General features: G+C 43.6%; 1 protein-coding gene across 2 annotated transcripts in view; it reads left to right on the top strand.

Moving 5' to 3' along the window:
- The window catches only part of trim62.1 (tripartite motif containing 62, tandem duplicate 1), a 46,547-nt gene extending 33,632 nt beyond the window's left edge, over positions 1–12,915 (top strand). Inside the window, exons 4-6 of one of the 2 annotated variants that reach the window (XM_021609379.3) lie at positions 4,010–4,335; positions 5,555–5,670; positions 7,704–12,915. In XM_021609379.3, coding sequence (XP_021465054.1) covers positions 4,010–4,335; positions 5,555–5,670; positions 7,704–8,257 — 996 coding nt within the window. In that variant the 3' untranslated portion in view covers positions 8,258–12,915. The remainder of the gene's footprint in view (positions 1–4,009; positions 4,336–5,554; positions 5,671–7,703) is intronic. The other variant, XM_021609380.3, reaches the window with a different exon arrangement.
- The last annotated feature ends 5,445 nt before the right edge of the window (positions 12,916–18,360 follow it).

The raw sequence follows: 18,360 nt of genomic DNA, 5'->3' as shown, positions 1-18,360 counted from the left end.
GCCTGGAAGAGGGCCATAAATTGATCTCTTTGCCTCACAGATGCATTTAGGTTTATGACAATGAATTGCTCTGTTGTTCTCTTGGTTTTCGTGCTTGACCTCACACCGACACCAAAAGGAAAATTGATTAGTAGGATCAAAGCCTCAAACACCCATAATCCTCTCTGCCCCTCTCTCACCGGCAACATGGTGCTGAAACGGAAAATTTGAGCAGGTTGTTTTGGGTGTGACACTTAAACGTCCACTAATACTGCTGTTTGTCACTTAATTGGTTTATATTGGTTCTGGTGCTCTAGGTTAGTTCCAGCCCTGGGCCCATGTGTTTAGGGACGTCCCCTCCCCCGTCTGAAGAGCAGATGTTGTCTGATTCCCAGGCCCCGTGGGGGTTCGCCTGATAAGCACATGCTGCTGCTCTGAGACCCAGCCTCCTCTCCCTGTAGGCTTAATATGGGCTTTAAATATTCCCCCTGCCACAGCCATAACACCCTGCTGGGACCTGGCACAGGCCTCATCAGTACTGTCCTCTCTCTGTCACCAGGTGGAGGAGAGCAGCCCACCTTAACACATCCCATCTGTACTGGAGATAAATGATCTTAATAGGCTGAGAGCTCCCAGCAGCGCAGAGATAATATCTGCCTGCTTCCAGGTTCCTGCTGGAACAGGAGGAACAGGCATGCTGCTGGAAGGAGATTGACTGACTGATTGATTGATCGCAGGCAGTAGTAATAAAACCCAGATTATAATGCTACTGCCCCTATTCTTCTGTACTCCCCTGTGATGTAGAGGGGTCATTCCACCAATTGAGTACCTTTTGGGTAGTGTAGTTTTAGTTTGCTTCATTTGAACATTCTGTCATAAAGAGCACGTTCAACATAAATTAACATGTTTTCCCATCCCTAGGTTGCATTAAAAAATGACTGGTAAGTGCCTACTACGTGCCAAATAAAGTACCAGGGTTGACTGTACCAGGGTTGACTGTAACAAGGTTGACTGTAAACAGGGTTGACTGTAACAGGGTTGACGATTTCATCTTAAATCAGCCATAAATCCTTTTGTGACAGGGGGAATGGAAGCTTGTTGTGTGCAACAGAGCGGGGCAATTTAATACAAACTTTAAGAAAATATATATTTATAATGAACTTGTTAAAACATTTCTAGCCTGTCTACCTGTTGGTAACAGGTTTGACGCGTTATGCTCGACCCACTCCGTTTTCCACCACAAAACACCAGAAAATGGCCAAAAAGAGTAGAATCCACTCACCTGCTTTTACACTATGTTGACTATTCAATGTTTCTTTTCAGTAAAAAAAATTGTTTACCATATTGAAACAAGAGTTCAGCTCACGTAACAAGATTGAACTTAAAATGAGGGACAGACATTTCATGTGATAAGATGAATCACTAGTCACTTTAAATATATAATGTTCTTCAGAGGTGACTTTGTCAAAGCAATAAAATAACTAGGGCTTTACATTTACCACATTTCCAGACACTGTTTTTATGTGAGTATAGTCATGCCAGATATATTAAATCACTACAGCTGTGATGGAAGCAGTACGTTTCGGTACAATTTTATAGATGTCGACAGAATTTGATCGTTCGACATCGGGGATCTTTTTGTGTCTGTAAAATGTATTATGTGAGATGGTGATGGAAATACCTTTTTTTATGAGCAAATATTGATATATAAACCATCATATCGACGTCAACTTGGAAGTCGCGATGATATGGTGTGTGGTCCTCCCACTACGACTCAGGGAAACATGCAGTTTATTAGGCTACAGATGAAATAAGTTACGATGAACTTCACAGGATAGTGAAAGTGCCCAGTGATCTTGATGCTCCTATAGATATCAAGGGTCTTATTCTGGTGATGTGATTGATGCTTGACTGCCGTTTTGACAAATTCAAATACATTTAACCATAATAATGTAATCATGTAGACTAGCCTACCTGCAGTGTATCTGCGAGCTGTTGGCTAGAGCGAACGACCCAGAGTAGGCACGTTTACTATTTAACGCAACAGTTCTTGTGTCTATCGGTCCAGTTGAAAATGTGACGTAAACACATTGAACTTTTAGATTTTAATTTGGTACATGAAAGCTTAAGCGGAAAAGTACATTTTTTGTGTGCACTGAATTGTATCCGCAACAAGTCCGTTTGGTGGAAACACCACTTGTGGGAATTTTCATATTTTGTTAAATGCGGCTTTTCGTCAATTGGATGTCTCCGATGACAACCGAACTGACGACATATTCCTTAAGTACCACCGCATATGTTCAATTGATCGGATTGCCAGAATATAGTTTGTCTATATTAAAAGGCACTTCATTTAATATAACAGGTTATATTCCACATTGGTTTACAATTTCTACTTAAAATATCAAAGGGACACAAAAAGGCACTCTTTTTGTGGAACAACCCAGAGACTTCTAGAACTGGTTTATCAGTAAACTACCAGAACTTTGGTGTCTCAAGGATTTCATGTAATTTATCACAAGACATCTAGTGGCCTTTTTTGGTACTTCAGATTATCACAGGTCGGGACAGTATCTCTTTATCTCTTGCCCTCTGTGTGGCTGTATCACACGTAAAATGTATGAAATAATTCAATAAGATTTTATAGTACATTTTTAATAACAACTGCAAGACATTATCCACCTATAAACCATCAACTTAGTGAATACCAATGGTGTTTGATACTTGGTGTTTATTCGGATCCCCATCAGCCGCTGCAAAAGCGCCAGCTTCTCTTCCTGGGGTCCACATGACATAATACATAGCACAGAACATTATTAGTAACGGACTGAAATATGAGTGTTTCAGCATGAAATATGTATTTTTATTCCATTTTTTTTTTTTACACACGTAGTAAAATAAATATGTCAAACTGGTGACAGTTGTGAAAAAGTCAATAGTTGGATGCGTTGCAGAGGTAATTTTTAAAAAATGCCATTGTTGATTTAAATGTTTCTTTCATTAATTAGACCAGATGGTTCAAGAGAAAATAGCCTATCTAATAGAAACTCATGGACAATATGGACACAGATATAACAAAATGAATACTATATTGGCTAATATTTGTAATGTGATCCTGCGTTGTGTGTTGTATAATGTGAAGGGGAAGAAGAAGAAAAACGGTAGATTTTCATTTAATTCCCAAAATGACTGAAGATGCCGGTAACTTTGGTAAATTACCGGGAGCTTTGTAACCCTAACGACAACAGAGCTTAGAATGTTCGACAAAGATAATGTTTCCTCTGTAGAGACGGACAGAAGCCCTGAGTGAGAAGCTGCTCCCTCTCCAGTTGTTACTGGACTGAGCGTATAGATCCTCTTTGTTTTGTCTAGTCCGCTACTGCTGTTAGCATTGGAGGTGATTCATTTCCGCTACACTATAAATAAATTAATCAAACTCTCTCCTCAGCTTCTGCTCCTTTCCACCTTATCAACAGCCCTGCTCTTTCTCTAATAGCATCCGTTTATCTGACTATTCGCAGGCCTTGTAAATGTTGCCTTGAACACACAGCTAGTCTGTCCCCAGTCGACCCCACAGCATCAGCCTCTTAAAAAAATGCTCTCCATCTCACAAGCAGTGTCACCATTAAAACGGCACACTTCCACTGTCCCGACCTTACACTGAGCTTTGCCCTATTTAACTCCTAATGCGATCTGCATAGGCTGTTCTTATGATAGTACATTTTGTATTGAGTTAATCAGTGTTGGATGATCTATAACAGCAGAGGGGGATTTTATGTCCTTAGAAGCCCTGCCTTTGACTGGTAGCCAGCTTTTTTTTCAATTAATGAGTTCACATTTACATAATCGTTAGGCTAGGTGATAAAAGGTTTTTAAGCCCTGGGGTGGCTGACTTTCATCCAACTAAGAGTGACAGAGGCAGAATACATTTTGTTATTGGTGTGTTTAATGCTTGGAGCACAACCTGCACATTAATCCTAAATAACCAACCTCTCATCTCTCTCTTATCCCTCTCTCGCTCTCATTCCAGTCGTCGGCCAAGGGCCTGCGTGCGACCATCGGCGAGGCATTTGAACGCCTGCAGCGGTTCCTGCGAGAGCGCCAGAAGGCCATGCTGGAGGAGCTGGAGACGGACACGGCGCGCACGCTCTCCGACATCGAGCACAAGATCCAGCGCTTCAGCCAGCAGCTGCGTGACGTCAAGGAGGGCATCGGCATCCTGCAGGAGCGCCTCAACGAGACGGGACGCCACGACTTCCTGGAGGGCGTGGCCCTCACCTCCGAGAGGTGCTCTGCTTACTGTCTGACTGACCTTGGATCAGCTCTTCTTCCAAAAAGCCACAGTCCTAAACTTTTGTAAGATGGCACGCTGTCTGAGGTTATGTTATACTCCCCTCCCGACATAAGACCATCCCCTGAATGTAATGAATGTAACCCATTCTGCTCATCGTCAGGATACCGATAGTGATACTAATAGTGATAGCTTGGAGAGAAAGTGCAGAGTTAAGCAACTCATTGATATACCAGACTCATTATTTTAAATCGGGGGAAAGAGGGTGCTCAGGGATTGAGTTAGAGTATTTAAGATCTTAGAAGGGTGGACTGAGGAAGGTTGTTGCGTCAGAATGCTTTCTAATTGTAGCCGACCACGACCGGGAGACCCATGAGGCGGCGCACAATTGACCCAGCGTCGTCCGGGTTAGGGGAGGGTTTGGCCGGATGGGATGTCCTTGTCGCATCGCGCTCTAGCGACTCCTTGTGGCGGGCCCGGGCACATCTGACACATTGGTGCGGCTGGCTTCTGGGTTAAAGCGAGCGTTGTGTCAAGAAGCAGTGCGGCTTTGCAGGGTCATGTTTCGGAGGACGCGTGGCTCTTCGCCTCTCCCGAGTCCGTACGGAAGTTGCAGCGATGGGATAAGACTGTAACTACCAATTAGATATCACAAAAATTGGGGAGAAAAAAGGGTCAAAAGTACAAAAAAGAAATGCAAAAAAAAGACTACTTTCTAACAAACGGTCCAGAGGGCATTGACAGGAATGAGTGAAGAATGAACTGATATACAGGTTTGCCTCCTCATGAAGTCACAACGATTCCAGGAAGTGTAGTACTGGCAGAAACCCTTGGAAAATGTGAGAAAAGAGAAAAGACTTGACAAGGTTGTGTTTTCTCCTCAGGGTAACTCTCACAGCAGGTGAATTGTTAGCTTTGCATCACTTTTTGTTTCAATGTTTCTCAGACTTGTCGGTGTACAGCTGTGCAGCCCAATGGTTCCCAGGCAGGGTTGAGAGGGGGGGGGGTTCAAGGATGCATGTGGGAGGAATGAGAATGACTAATGTGGGGGTGGATACTGTAATAGCGTTTCAGCCCCCCCCCCCCCCCCCCTCCCCCCTCCCCTCCATCACCCATCAATCTACACTGCTGTAGAATATTACGTGGGCATCCAGAATCTGACAGATACTTTTATCAACAACGAACAGCGAAAATAGAGCAATGACTAGAGACGTCTCTCAGAGAGAGCAAAGAGATGTGAAAGTAGATTGATAGTTGACATTGATCGTTCTTCTCCACCTACAGGATAAAAGGAAAGATACATGAGACCAATCTAACATATGAAGATTTCCCGACCTCCAAGTACATGGGGCCCCTGCAGTACACAATATGGAAGTCTCTCTTTCAGGATATTTCACCAGGTATGCACCATCTACGTTAACCCTCACATAATTCAACTGTGTAACAGCATTCGCTTCACCAGGAGTGTCTTGTGAATTGTTCGATGCACCCAAGTACCTCAGCACATCATTCAGTTATGTTACCAATCATTGTCTCCACCCTGGATTTTTTACTCCAAAGGGTGCTCTTAAGCGAGGTATCTAACCCTAATTGCTCCTGTAAGTCGCTCTGGATAAGAGCGTCTGCTAAATGACACGTATGTAAAAATGTAGCATAGATTTGGGTTTAAATTGGGCTCTGATTGATGCCTTGGAAACCTTGGAAAAGACTCCCACAGTGTGCGCTAATCCCGCGTTCAAATATCTGGGATGTTTGTGAGTTCTGTGAGAAAATGGTGGCTGGAGGGCTGAGATGCCCTTCGCTGTCAGGAAAGCTGATGAAGATCTTTCTCCTTTCTTCTCCCTCTTCCTGTTCTCCCTGAGCCCACAGCCATCGCTCACTCTCACAGAAGGTTATTTAAAACGGTGCACTCAATTCTCTGTCAATTCTCTCATTTTGGCCTTCTGAAGCTGGAGAGAAGGCCGAGTGGTTTCTTGGCCTCCCTTGACTGCTTGCCAAATGGAACAATTGGTTCAGATCCATCAACACTGGCTGCCACGGTGACAACAACAAACCCCTTTCTCCCATCATCCCTCTCGCTCTCTCTGCAGATGATAGTTTAGGGGAATAAGTCTACCTCTCCTCTTCTCTCAAACCCAGTGTTACCAACTAGAAAATGTTACCAACTAGAAAATGGCATACGTGTGCGTGACTTGAGTGTATGAACGCTTGTGTTTGTTGTGTGTGTGTGTGTGTGTGCAAGAGAGATTATGGCATTTTCATGAATTGATTGAAACACACACACTGCCTGGCGACGCTGTTGCGTGGGGGAAAACATTGTCCTGCCTGCTGGCTAGTGGCAAGGCCACCTGTTTTTGTACTGTGTGATATAAACACTGAAGATCAAGGGGGGAGATTTGGCAAATTCCTTTCTCTGTTCTGTTTTAAACCAGCTCTATGTATGGGAGTGAGTGAGGAGAACAAGCTGCTATTGTTCTCCCAGCTCATTTTTCCATAGAACCAGAAAAAAAAGAGACTGAACCCAGTGCGACAACCACACTCCCTCCCTAACCCACAGAACGACATGTTCAGCTGCCTCCAGCCCTGCCAAGCCAACACAGAGCTGTGGAGACATGCGTCTCCCAGCTCCATTCCCATAGCTTTGCATGACGTTGTACAGTATCGATGTGTAGTGGAGGCCGAGGTCATTTTGAATGCTTACTCCATAAGCGGTTTCCCTTTTGTACCATAAAGTCGAAGGTTATGAACCAACAGTCCCAAACATGGCCCATGTAAATACTCTTCATGAGGTCTTCATTTCCTTAAATATGATTACAGTAGATGTTGGGCAATAGGGTGTATTACAAGAGTGGATTATTAGGCTACCCATCAGTCATCCCAAATTCCAACACCATGACAGTCCCTTACTCTCCTCCTGATAGAGTCCTTCAGCAGCACCGGCTCATTTGATTGGTAGAGCAGAAACACCAGGCACAGACACTGACTGACCACTGCAGACAGACACTGTGCCAGTGACTCAGCTCCTCCCTCCAAACAGAATGTCCTTGGTCCTCTCCCAGGCGCCTGATGAATCACTTTTAAAGATAACATTTAGAAAATCAATTTGTATGCACTTTCCTTCAGATCCCCTCTCCAGTTCAGTGACTGGCTGAAACGGGATGCCAGGACGTTTTCACTGCCTCAGCATAAAACTCAGACAGTACAGCGGCGATGGTGACAAATGGAGTGCAACGAATGACACCGCCGTTCTGGAGCTAGTGTCTATCTGAGGGAGGGAGCGTCCTCATAGCATATTTATGTTTCTCATATTGGTAAACAGTAGGGAAGAATATGCCCTTATCTGTATCCTGTCTAACTGGCTTTATCTGGGCTTGCCCTGTCAGGTCGTCTCTGGTGTGTTTTTGAACGGTCTTCATTCTCTCTCTCTCCGTAGTGCCAGCAGCTTTGACCTTAGACCCCATCACAGCCCACCAGAGACTCATCCTATCAGATGACTGCACCATCGTAGCCTATGGTAACCTGCACCCCCAGCCCCTGCAGGACTCCCCGCGGCGCTTCGACGTGGAGGTGTCTGTGCTGGGGGCCGAGGGCTTCGGCTCCGGGGTGCACTACTGGGAGGTGATGGTGTCAGAGAAGACCCAGTGGATGATCGGCGTGGCCAACGAGACGGTCAGCCGCAAGGGCAGCATCCAGATCCAGCCCAGCCGCGGCTTCTACTGCGTCGTCATGCACGACGGCAACCAGTACAGCGCTTGCACCGAGCCCTGGACCCGCCTCAACGTCAAGAGCAAGCTGGAGAAGGTGGGCGTGTACCTGGACTACCCCAAGGGCCTGCTGGTGTTCTACAATGCTGACGACATGTCCTGGCTGTACACCTACAGGGAGAAGACTTTCCCGGCCAAGCTCTGCCCCTACTTCAGCCCTGGGCAGAGCCACGCCAATGGCAAGAACGTCCAGCCGCTGAGAATCAACACCGTGCGTCTATAAGAGCCACACACAGGGTCACTCTACAGATCGGCTTGCTCACCTCAACCCTCCCTGAGGTTAGGATACCAACGATGATGACGTAACTAAGATCCTAAAGACGGCTTGTTTTTTTAAATGATGAGAGGGGGGGGGGGGGGGACAGGGTGTTTGACTATGAAATGTAAATGTATTTTGTTCTGGTGTTCTTTTCCGGGTCTCTGTTTTTGTCTTGCCTGTCAGTGTGGCTCCTCACTGATCTCACCAGGGAGGGACTATGTGGACATTGCTGCATCATGGTTTCAACTGGAGCCCCGGTTAGCTTCTTCAGGGGTGGAAGGAGAGAGAGAGACCCCCGCTCCCCCAAGCCCCTCTGGGCTTTACTCTGTCTGCATAGATGACGTCATCGCACCGTGGTTTCGTAGTGGGATCTCTGTGCTGTGACTGATGCCCACCTTGAACAGGCCCACGGGCTCTGCTCTCCTTCCAAGGCTCCAGACTGACTGACAGACGGCTGCTCGGTCTGTCTCTCTCAGCAGCCAGACATTTTGAAACCGGGGGCCACCTTTCTTTTAGGCTTGTTTGCGGAATATTTCTGACGACGCTCTGCTCCTTTTTTCTTTGGCACAGTTAGCAGTTGTGAGTGAAAGCCTATCGGTGTGGCAGTGAGTGCTGTTCCATGTCCTCCCCGGTGAACCTGTACACTTTACTGATGGAAATGATGTCGCATCTCTTGACTCCTTTCCCTCAGGACACACGTCCAGTTTTCCACAGTCAACACTGTCGAGTCAGTCCAAGTGCTGGACGTGGCTGATACTCGTCATTTGACAACGGCAGCCTCGTGGTCTGTGTGCTCTAGTGATGGTCACTCTGTGCGTGGTCACTGTTGTGGTGCTTGCTGTCCTCACCCTTCCCTCGTTTCCCTACACCTCTCTGTCTCGTTGGGGGTGCCTGGAGAGGTTGTGTGTGTGTGGCATGAAAATGTGTTTCGCTGTGCGAGTGGGGACCTCTCCCCCCCCCCCCCCCCCCCCCGGGTGGTTTCTGTTGGGTTCTTCCACTCCAGCATGAGAGCTCTACTCTACCTGGCATGTACCTATGTTGCATATTTGTTTGTACTTTTGTTTTTAGCAGGTTAGTCTCGTTTTGAGATGAACATTCTCTTTTGCAAGAGAGATCTGGCCAAAATAGCAGTGCACAAAGTTGCAGACACGTTTACAAAATAAAACACAAAGCACTACAGTTGGAAAAAAAGTATGGCGCAACTAGGGGTCAAAACATTGACCGCAACACCCCCCTCTCACCTAATTTCCCATCATAGTGTTTAACGTAGTTTTAATCTCATTTAAAGGGACGAGCTCCTGTCATTTCAGGACCTTTTTTGAAGCTCGTTCCAAGTGAAAGGGGCAGTGAACTGGCATACTCCCCCCCCCCCCCCCCCCCCCCTAATTTGTCTGCTGGACAATGTGGTTACAGAAGCGTACATGTACAAAAAATCGCCATCATTAATTACAGCCACGAAAATAGCCTCTTCCTGACCTCAAAGACATTCGATGTGGGGTTTTGAAAGTGAGACACTCATCTATCTAGAAACCCAAGTACTTGTAAGTTGCTACTCTGACTATACGTGGAAGAGGTGATAACCATAACGTTTGTCTTGTCATTTAAAATCAACTTCAGCTGACAGCTTAGTTAGGACAATTGATGACACAACATCAAACTGAACACACTGAGTTCTATCTGATAGTTAACCTTTGAATCATGAGACTGCCCGATCAGATGATCCTATCCAAGTCTTTGCAACGCGTCATGATCAACGGCGTCGAATGCCTTTCTGACAGCTCGATGAAAAGGGAGACTGTGCCGTTTCTCGCCCTGTGGCATCAATAATATCATTAACAACTTTTGTTGCTGCAGTAGAAGAGCCATGCTGTTTTCTGAAACCTCCATTGAAACTTAGATCAAACGTCATTGACACACAAACCTGTGGATTCCATCTCCCTGCCTCCTCCCTCCCTCGACGTCGACATCATAGGTGTGAGAGGAGGTTAATCAGAATAAATGAATCTTGACATCTGCTGAATTACAGTTAGCCTATGGGGCAGAGACCACTGACAACTCGAGCAGCATGACACTGGAATTAATGAGCTCTGGAAGGTCTTTAATCATTCTGTCTCTTTGTTCACTTGTTCACCAAATGCAACAATTTCATATATTTTTGTTCAGTGTAGTTTAATAACATTAAGGATATGAAAATGGCCAAAGAAAGCGATATTACACTACATTATTATACTGCCTTGGCCTGGGCTGTTGGCATCTTGTTGGCAATGTTACATTTAGTTCCATAAGGCTGTTGCAGTGTAAACATAACACACCAATATATATTCTCTGAGGCTCAGGTATGTGTTGGCTTCTCTGCCCCATATGCACCAAGAGCTCTTGTTATTTCCTGGTTTAAGATGAGAGCTCTTGTCCCTTAGCCAAGTCCAGCATTGAGAGAGCCTAGAGCCAGGGGGCGGGCTGTCTGTATGTTAGTGTGTGCTCATGTTGCTGGGATATATGCAGTTTCTTCAGAAAGTATTCATGCCCATTGACATATTCCACATTTTGTGTTAGTCTGAATTTTAAAAAATTTAAGTTTGAAGTTTTCCCTCACGATCTACACACAATACTCCATAATGACAAAGTGAAAACATGTTTTTAGAAATGTTTGCAAATTTAATGAAAATGAAATACAGATCTCATTTACGTAAATATTTACACCTGAGTCAACTACAGTTGAAGTCGGAAGTTTACATACACCTTAGCCAAATACCTTTAAACTCAGTTTTTCACAATTCCTGACATTCAATCCTAGTAAAAAGTCCCTGTCTTATGTCAGTTAGGATCACCACTTTATTTTAAGAATGTGAAATGTCAGAATAATATTAGAGAATTATTTATTTCTGCTTTTATTTATTCACATTCCCAGTGGGTCAGAAGTTTACTTCACTCAATTAGTATTTGTTAGCATTGCCTTTAAATTGTTTAACTTGGGTCAAACGTTTCAGGTAGCCTTCCACAAGCTTCCCACAATAAGTTGGGTGAATTTTGGCCTATTCCTCCTGACAGAGCTGGTATAACTAGGTTAGTAGATCTCCTTGCTCGCACATGCTTTTTCAGTTCTGCCCACAAATGTTCTATAGGATTGAGGTCAGGACTTTGTGATGGCCACTCCAATACCTTGACTTTGTTATCCTTAAGCTATTTTGCCACAACTTTGGAAGTATGCTTGGGGTCAATGTCCATTTGCGACCAAGCTTTAACTTCGTGACTGATGTCTTGAGATGTTGCTTCAATATATCCATGTAATTTCCCTGCCTCATGATGCCATCTATTTTGTGAATTGCACCAGTCCTACCTACAGCAAAGCACCCCCACAACATGATGCTGATGCCCCCGTGCTTCACGGTCGGGATGGTGTTCTTCGGCTTGCAAGCCTCCCCCTTTTTCCTCCAAACATAACAGTGGTCATTATGGCCAAACAGTTATATTTTTGTTTCATCAGACCAGAGGACATTTATCCAAAAAGTACGATCTTTGTCCCCATGTGCAGTTGCAAACCATAGTCTGGCTTTTTATGGCAGTTTTGGAGCAGTGACTTTTTCCTTGCTGAGTGGCCTTTCAGGTATAGGACTCGTTTTACTGTGGATATAGATACTTTTGTACCTGTTTCCTCCAGCACCTTCAAGGTCCTTTGCTGTTGTTCTGGGATTGATTTGCACTTTTCGCACCAAAGTAAGTTCATCTCTAGGAGACAGAATGCGTCTCCTTCCTGAGCGGTATGATGCCTGAGTGGTCAGAAGCTTCTAAAGCCATGACATCATTTTCTGGAATTTTCCTATCTGTTTTAAAGGCAGTCAACTCAGTGAATGTAAACTTCTGACCCACTGGAATTGAGATACAGTGAAATAATCTGTCTGTAAACAATTGTTGGAAAAATTACTTGTCATGCACAAATTAGATGTCCTAACCGACTTTCCAAAACTATAGTTTAACAAGAAATTTGTGGAGTGGTTTATAAACGATTTTTAATGACTCTAACCTAAGTGTATGTAAACTTCTGACTTCAACTGTATGTAGAAGCACATTTGGCTGCGACCTTTTTAGGTAAGTCCATAAGAGCTTTCCACCCCTAGATTGTGCAACATTTTCCCATTTTAAAAAGTATTCAAGCTCTGTCAAATTGGTTGTTGATCATTGCTAGACAATCATTTTCAGGTCTTGACATAGATTTTCAAGTAGATTTAAGTCAAAACTGTAACTCGGCACATTCACTGTCTTCTTGGTAAGCAACTCCATTTGGCCTTGTGTTTTAAGTTATTGCCCTGCTGAAAAGTGAAGTAATCGCCCAGTGTCGGGTGGAAAGCAGATTGAGACAGGTTTTCCTCAAGGATTTTGCCTGTACTTGGCTCCATTCCATTCATTTTTTTATCCTGAAAACCTCCTCAGTCCTTAACGATTACAAGCATATCCATAACATGAGGCAGCCACCACCTATTTAAAATTACGGCCTACCCTGGACGACCAAATCACGACCGGATATGATACAGCCTGTATTCATTGCAAAAATTGTATTGCTTTACCACATTTTTTGCAGTATTACTTTAGTGCCTTGTTGCAAACAGGAAGCTAGTTTTTGAATATTTTTTATTATTTACAGACTTCCCTCTTTTCACTCAGTCAATTATGTCAGTATTGTGAAGTAATTGTTGTTTCTCCATCCTCAGTTTTCTCCTATCACGGCCATTACACTCTGTAATTGTTTTCCTCTCCGGCAGCGGCGTTAGGAAGGATGCCTGTATCTTTGTAGTGACTGGGTGTTTTGATACACCATCCAAAGTGAATTAATAACTTTACCATGCTTAAAGGGATATTCAATGTCTTTTTTTTTTTTACCCATCTAACAATGGGTGCGAGCTATTCTTTGCGAGGCATTGGAAAACCTCCCTGGTCTTTATGGGTGAAACTGTCTGAAATTCACTGCTCGACTGAGGGACCTTACAGATAATTGAATGTGTGGGTTACAGAGATGAGGTAGTCATTAAAAAAAACACTACTATTGCACACAGTGACTATGTGACTTGTTAAGCCAATTTCTATTCCTGAACTTATTTAGGCTTACCATAACAAAGCAGTTTAATACTTATTGACTCTAGACATTTCAGCTTTTCAGTTGTAATTAATTTGGAGAAATGTCTCAACATAATTTCACTTTGATATTGTGGGTAGGCCAGTGACACAAAATCGTCTCAATTTAATACATTTTTAAATTCAGGCGCTGTAACATTTGGTAAAAAGTCAAGGGGTGTGAATACTTTTCTGAAGGCACTGTATGTTCTGGCCTCTTGTCTGTGAGGTGCAGTGATAAAAGATCCCCCTATATCCCTGCTCTTGCATCCTTGTGTCTGTGTGTGTCTTGTCTGTGTTGTCCACTTTAAAGAACTGGGGCAGTGCCCTGCTTTGTTGGATGCGTTGTTGGTGTGTTCTGATGACTATGTGCAGTATGATGCAGATCCCTGTGGGGTCTAATAAAAGCAAGACTGTTGTCCGGTGATATGGATAAGAAGTAGAAAGATGATTATTGTGGGGTGGTGGTGGGTAACTGGTATTGGTGGTGGTGATTTATAATACCACTTTTAATGATTGTGTCGGGATGTTGGTGGCTGTGCAACCATCATTGTGCGAACCCACACCTGGTGTGCTTGTTGCCCGTGGTTCCTGAGAAATGTTTTAATGTACAATTAAAGAGTGGTAAAAAACCAACATGCTTGTTTGACTTTCTTTTAGAAGCACTGATTTAACATACTAGTACATTAACATGTAGTACTAATGGATTTGTCGGGGCTCAGTCCTTTGACCAAAATGCAAGTGAAATGCTTTCTCAGACCATGTTTAACAGAACTCATTACTAGAGAGCAGCTATAATCTATCAGAATTGTACCGAATGGGATGAGGCAGTGCTTGCTGGTGTACATTCTGTGTCGAGGTGCATATTTCAGCTGAGTTGTGCCAAATCCCAGCCCTGTGAAAGCCTCTCTGACAAGCCAGTGAGGATGTACTCCCTTTGTTCCTCCCCTTCTCATGCTGAGGCATTTTTCAACTAGATTAATACAAAGCTGAGAGTAACCCTGTGATGGATCACACTGTCTGAACACAAGACAACCTCACTGCAGGGCATGGCCTTATTGTGCTGTATGCAGGGCTGATCCCTCACTCACTGTCTCTCTGTCTGCTGTCTGTGAGGATGCCTGGAGATTGGAGAATTCCTTCTAAAAAAAGGCCAGCCCACTCATTCTCATTTTCTTTTTAATGAAACCATTGTATAAAGTGAACATCGGAAGCGAGAAGCAGCGGTTTGCCAGCTATTTGATGTCGGTGCCGTTGTTGGAGGAAAGGTTATGCTTGTAGCGTGACATTACCTCATGCTCCATTGTACGTGCTAATTCAGGGCTGATTGAGTCCAGTTGCATCATTATTACAGAGGAGCTGTGGACCTAGCAGCAGAGCAGCTAACAACCGTCAGTCACCCCAGGATCAGATCTCAGTACTTCTCCTCTACAGTATTTAGTTCTCCTCTCACTTACACTCCTGTAAAGGCGCAGACTATCTAACTTCAACTCGGGACAATTTGTCCATTCAAATAAAAGGGATTTTATTTATTTTTTGCCATGGGGAGATCTTTAAGAAACCCTCACCATTTAATAGAGGTACATATGGTTCAGCTATGGGTGTAGTGTGAGCTTTTGGCTTCACTGTCTTAAGAACAGTGAGCTGATGGTAAGCAGGGCTGTTCTCTCACAGGTACCATAACTGTAGTGACTGAATGAGCTGGAGAGCGAGCGTTCACTATCAAAGCAAATGATGCCATAGACACTATGAGTAGACCACATTCAGTGTGTGTGTTTGTGGCTAGAGTTGAGATCAGACAGTAAATGAGTACAGAGTTGAGAGATATCTGCACAAAGGCGCATTCAGAACAGGATCGTTTTTTTGTTGTAAATGTAGCGCCTGAAGGGCATATTCAAGTCTTATACGGCAGTAATGGTTGTTTGAGATGTTTTGCGTGGGAGTGATTCTGCCCTAGAGGTGACCACAGAGGACTTAAAGTAACAACAACCGAAAATACGGGAATGTAGCAGGTGATTTGTCAGTTCAAATATGTATTTATATAAATAAAACCAACACAAACCCTTTTCTCAACACACGATGTGCTTCAGAAATAAGAAAATAAAAGAAATCCACAAATAATATAAATTCAATGTAGCATTTTCACAAACACTAATATTGCGTAATATTCCACTATTCATGCATTTTTCGGGTGCCATTAAAGCGGCAGCGCTCTTTTTCGGACACAATGTCTATCGTCCATACAGAATGGAATTACTTTAACATACGAAAGAGAATCATTTCATACAGTTTCTCAAAGCTGATTTCTTTCTATCACGTGGATTGTTGTGCACTCTTAGATATGTGGCAGTGTCACAGTGTATTGAGAATTAACCACACACCGATTAAGCGTATGTTAATAGCATCCCTGATCGCCGTGTTGTGCATTTCTACATTAGCATCGTAGTTGGGATTTTGCATCTTGTGGAATGAGGGCTGCATTTCCCCAATGCATGTAACACCTCACTTCATGCCTGGGACTCATATTCCTTGTACGCTTTTTGATTTGTCCATTCATTTGAATAAATTATTTGACCCAGTACAGATATTCTGTTCAGCTAGCAAGGAAATGAACAGAATCACTGAATTCTTGATTGAATCAAAATGCCCTGTGGCAGAAGTAGCAGCTAAGACATTTCCTAATCGTTTCATCGGCTCCTGAACTTCAGTTTGTCAGTGCTAAACACACACACACTCTCTTTCAAAAGTAAGTGTGTATGTACATTCAGATGGAACAGAGTAAATAGGCATTTTAACGTCATAGATTTAACCAATCAGCATTCAGGATTAGAACCACCTGTTGTATAAATGTACATAACACATATACAGTTACAGCCAAATATATTGGCACCCTTGCACTTTTCTTAAATAATTCCCTATTTCTTCAATAAAAACGTTTGGCCACCACACCTTGTTATTGGATTTAACATTGCAAAACCAATTTCATTTTTGTAAACTTCATTTTATGATTTTAATTTAGACAATTGACAAAATGATTGGCACCCCGGAGCTAGTACTTGGTTGCACAGCCTTTGGCCAAAATAACAAATACTTCTTGTCATCAATGGGCTTGCGGCACCTTTGTACTAACAATTAGCACCATTTTCCAGCAGCAAAATGCTGTAGTTCTTCAATATTCCCTCCACCAACTGCTGTTTTCAGAGCTCACCATAGATTTTGGATGTGGTTCAGGTCTGGTCTTTTCGCAGGCCACTCCAGAACAGTCCGGCATCTCTTCTGTACCCCTCCTGAGTGCTTTTTGATGTGTATTTGAGGCCGTTGTCCTGCCGTAAGACCCACAAACTTCAATGGAGACCCAGTTTTTTGGACACTGTGTTGAACAAAACACCTGATAATCTGCTGATTTCATGATGCCTTGCACACATTCAAGGCCCCCAGTCCCAGAGGCAGCTAAGCAACCCCACAGCATTAACAAACCTCCCCCATCTTTGATTGTAGGGAGGGTGTTATTTTCATTGAATGCTTCATTTGATCATCAGTAAACACAACGCTGATCTGAACTTCCAAAGAGCTCTGATTTAGTTTCATTGGTCCACAGAATATTTTCTCCAGGATGTAGGCTTCTTTAGGTGAGTTAAAAAAAAAATCTAATCAGGCTTCCCACTGGGCAAAAACTGGTTGAATCAACTTTGTTTCCACGTCATTTCAACTCCCCCCAAAAATAGACGTGATGATTATGAATCAACGTGGAAAACTGACTGGATTTGCAAAAAGTCATCAACATAAGGGCGTTTCGTCTTTTTTTTCACCCAACTTTTAACCTAAATCCAATGAAATGGTGACATTTTTGGTTAATATCACTTTGAATTCACAACAACCAAATGCCAATCAAAACTAGACATTGAACAGACGTCTGTGCCCTGTGAGTTTCTTTTGACTCCTTCAGCAGTGAGGTCTTCTTATGTTCACCAACGACCAAATGAACCGTTCAAAGAAAAGAGCAACCTTCCTACAATCAAATATGGGGGAAGTTTGTTAATGCTGTGGGGTTGCTTTGCTGCCTTGAATGTGTGCAAGACATCATGAAATCAGCACATTATCAAGGTGTTTGAGTGCAATGTTCAAACCAGTGTCCAAAAACGGTGTAAAAAGCACCCTGGAATGGTTCAAGAAGAAACACTGGACTGTTCTGGAGTAGCCAGTGATGAGTCCAGATCTCCTCCAAAACCTATGGTGAGAGCTGAAAACAGCAGAATTAGATCAGCTTGGTGCTGAAGAGTGGGCCATATTGCCAGTAAAAAGGTACAGCAAGCTCATTGGTGGTGTTAGGTTCTGGTACAAATCCAGTCGGACACCAAAGGCTCTGGAGTGATGAATCACGCTCCACCATCTGGCAGTCGGACGGATGAATCTGGGTTTGGCGGCTGCCAGGAGAACGCTACCCATAGGGCGGAGCACAATTGGCCCAGCATCGTCCGGGTTTGGCCGTGGTAGGCTGTCATTGTAAATAAGAAATTGTTCTTAACGGACTTGCCTAGTTAAATAAAAACATTTAATAACATACACTACGTGACCAAATGTATGTCTAGTATAAACAATCAGTCTCTGTCGCTGGGCAAGAACTGAGTCTGTTCCTCCTCTTGATGTTTGTCCGTGCTTCTTCACCTGCATTGCTTGCTGTTTGGGGTTTTAGGCTGGGTTTCTGTACAGCACTTTGAGATATCAGCTGATGTACGAAGGGCTATATAAAATAAATTTGATTTGATTTGATTTGATTTGTCCTCCGAGTCCAGAATTTTCCTGGGCAGGGAGGTGAGATAAGACGACTTTTGGACTATTGTTAGGATGGGCCCCTCTAGCCCCCCTCCTAGAGGTTTCTTCTCTCTTCAACTGTTGTGCTCACCTCGATGTTGAACTCTACATCTCTCACTGTCCTGGTTCCACAGAAACTAGCCTGACCT

Source organism: Oncorhynchus mykiss, chromosome 7 (assembly GCF_057628025.1).
Source record: "Oncorhynchus mykiss isolate SJ-2025 chromosome 7, ASM5762802v1, whole genome shotgun sequence".
In the NCBI taxonomy this organism is placed as follows: Eukaryota; Metazoa; Chordata; class Actinopteri; order Salmoniformes; family Salmonidae; genus Oncorhynchus; species Oncorhynchus mykiss.
The sequence above is the reverse complement of the archived record's forward strand: the minus strand, read 5'-3'. Positions and strand labels throughout refer to the sequence as shown.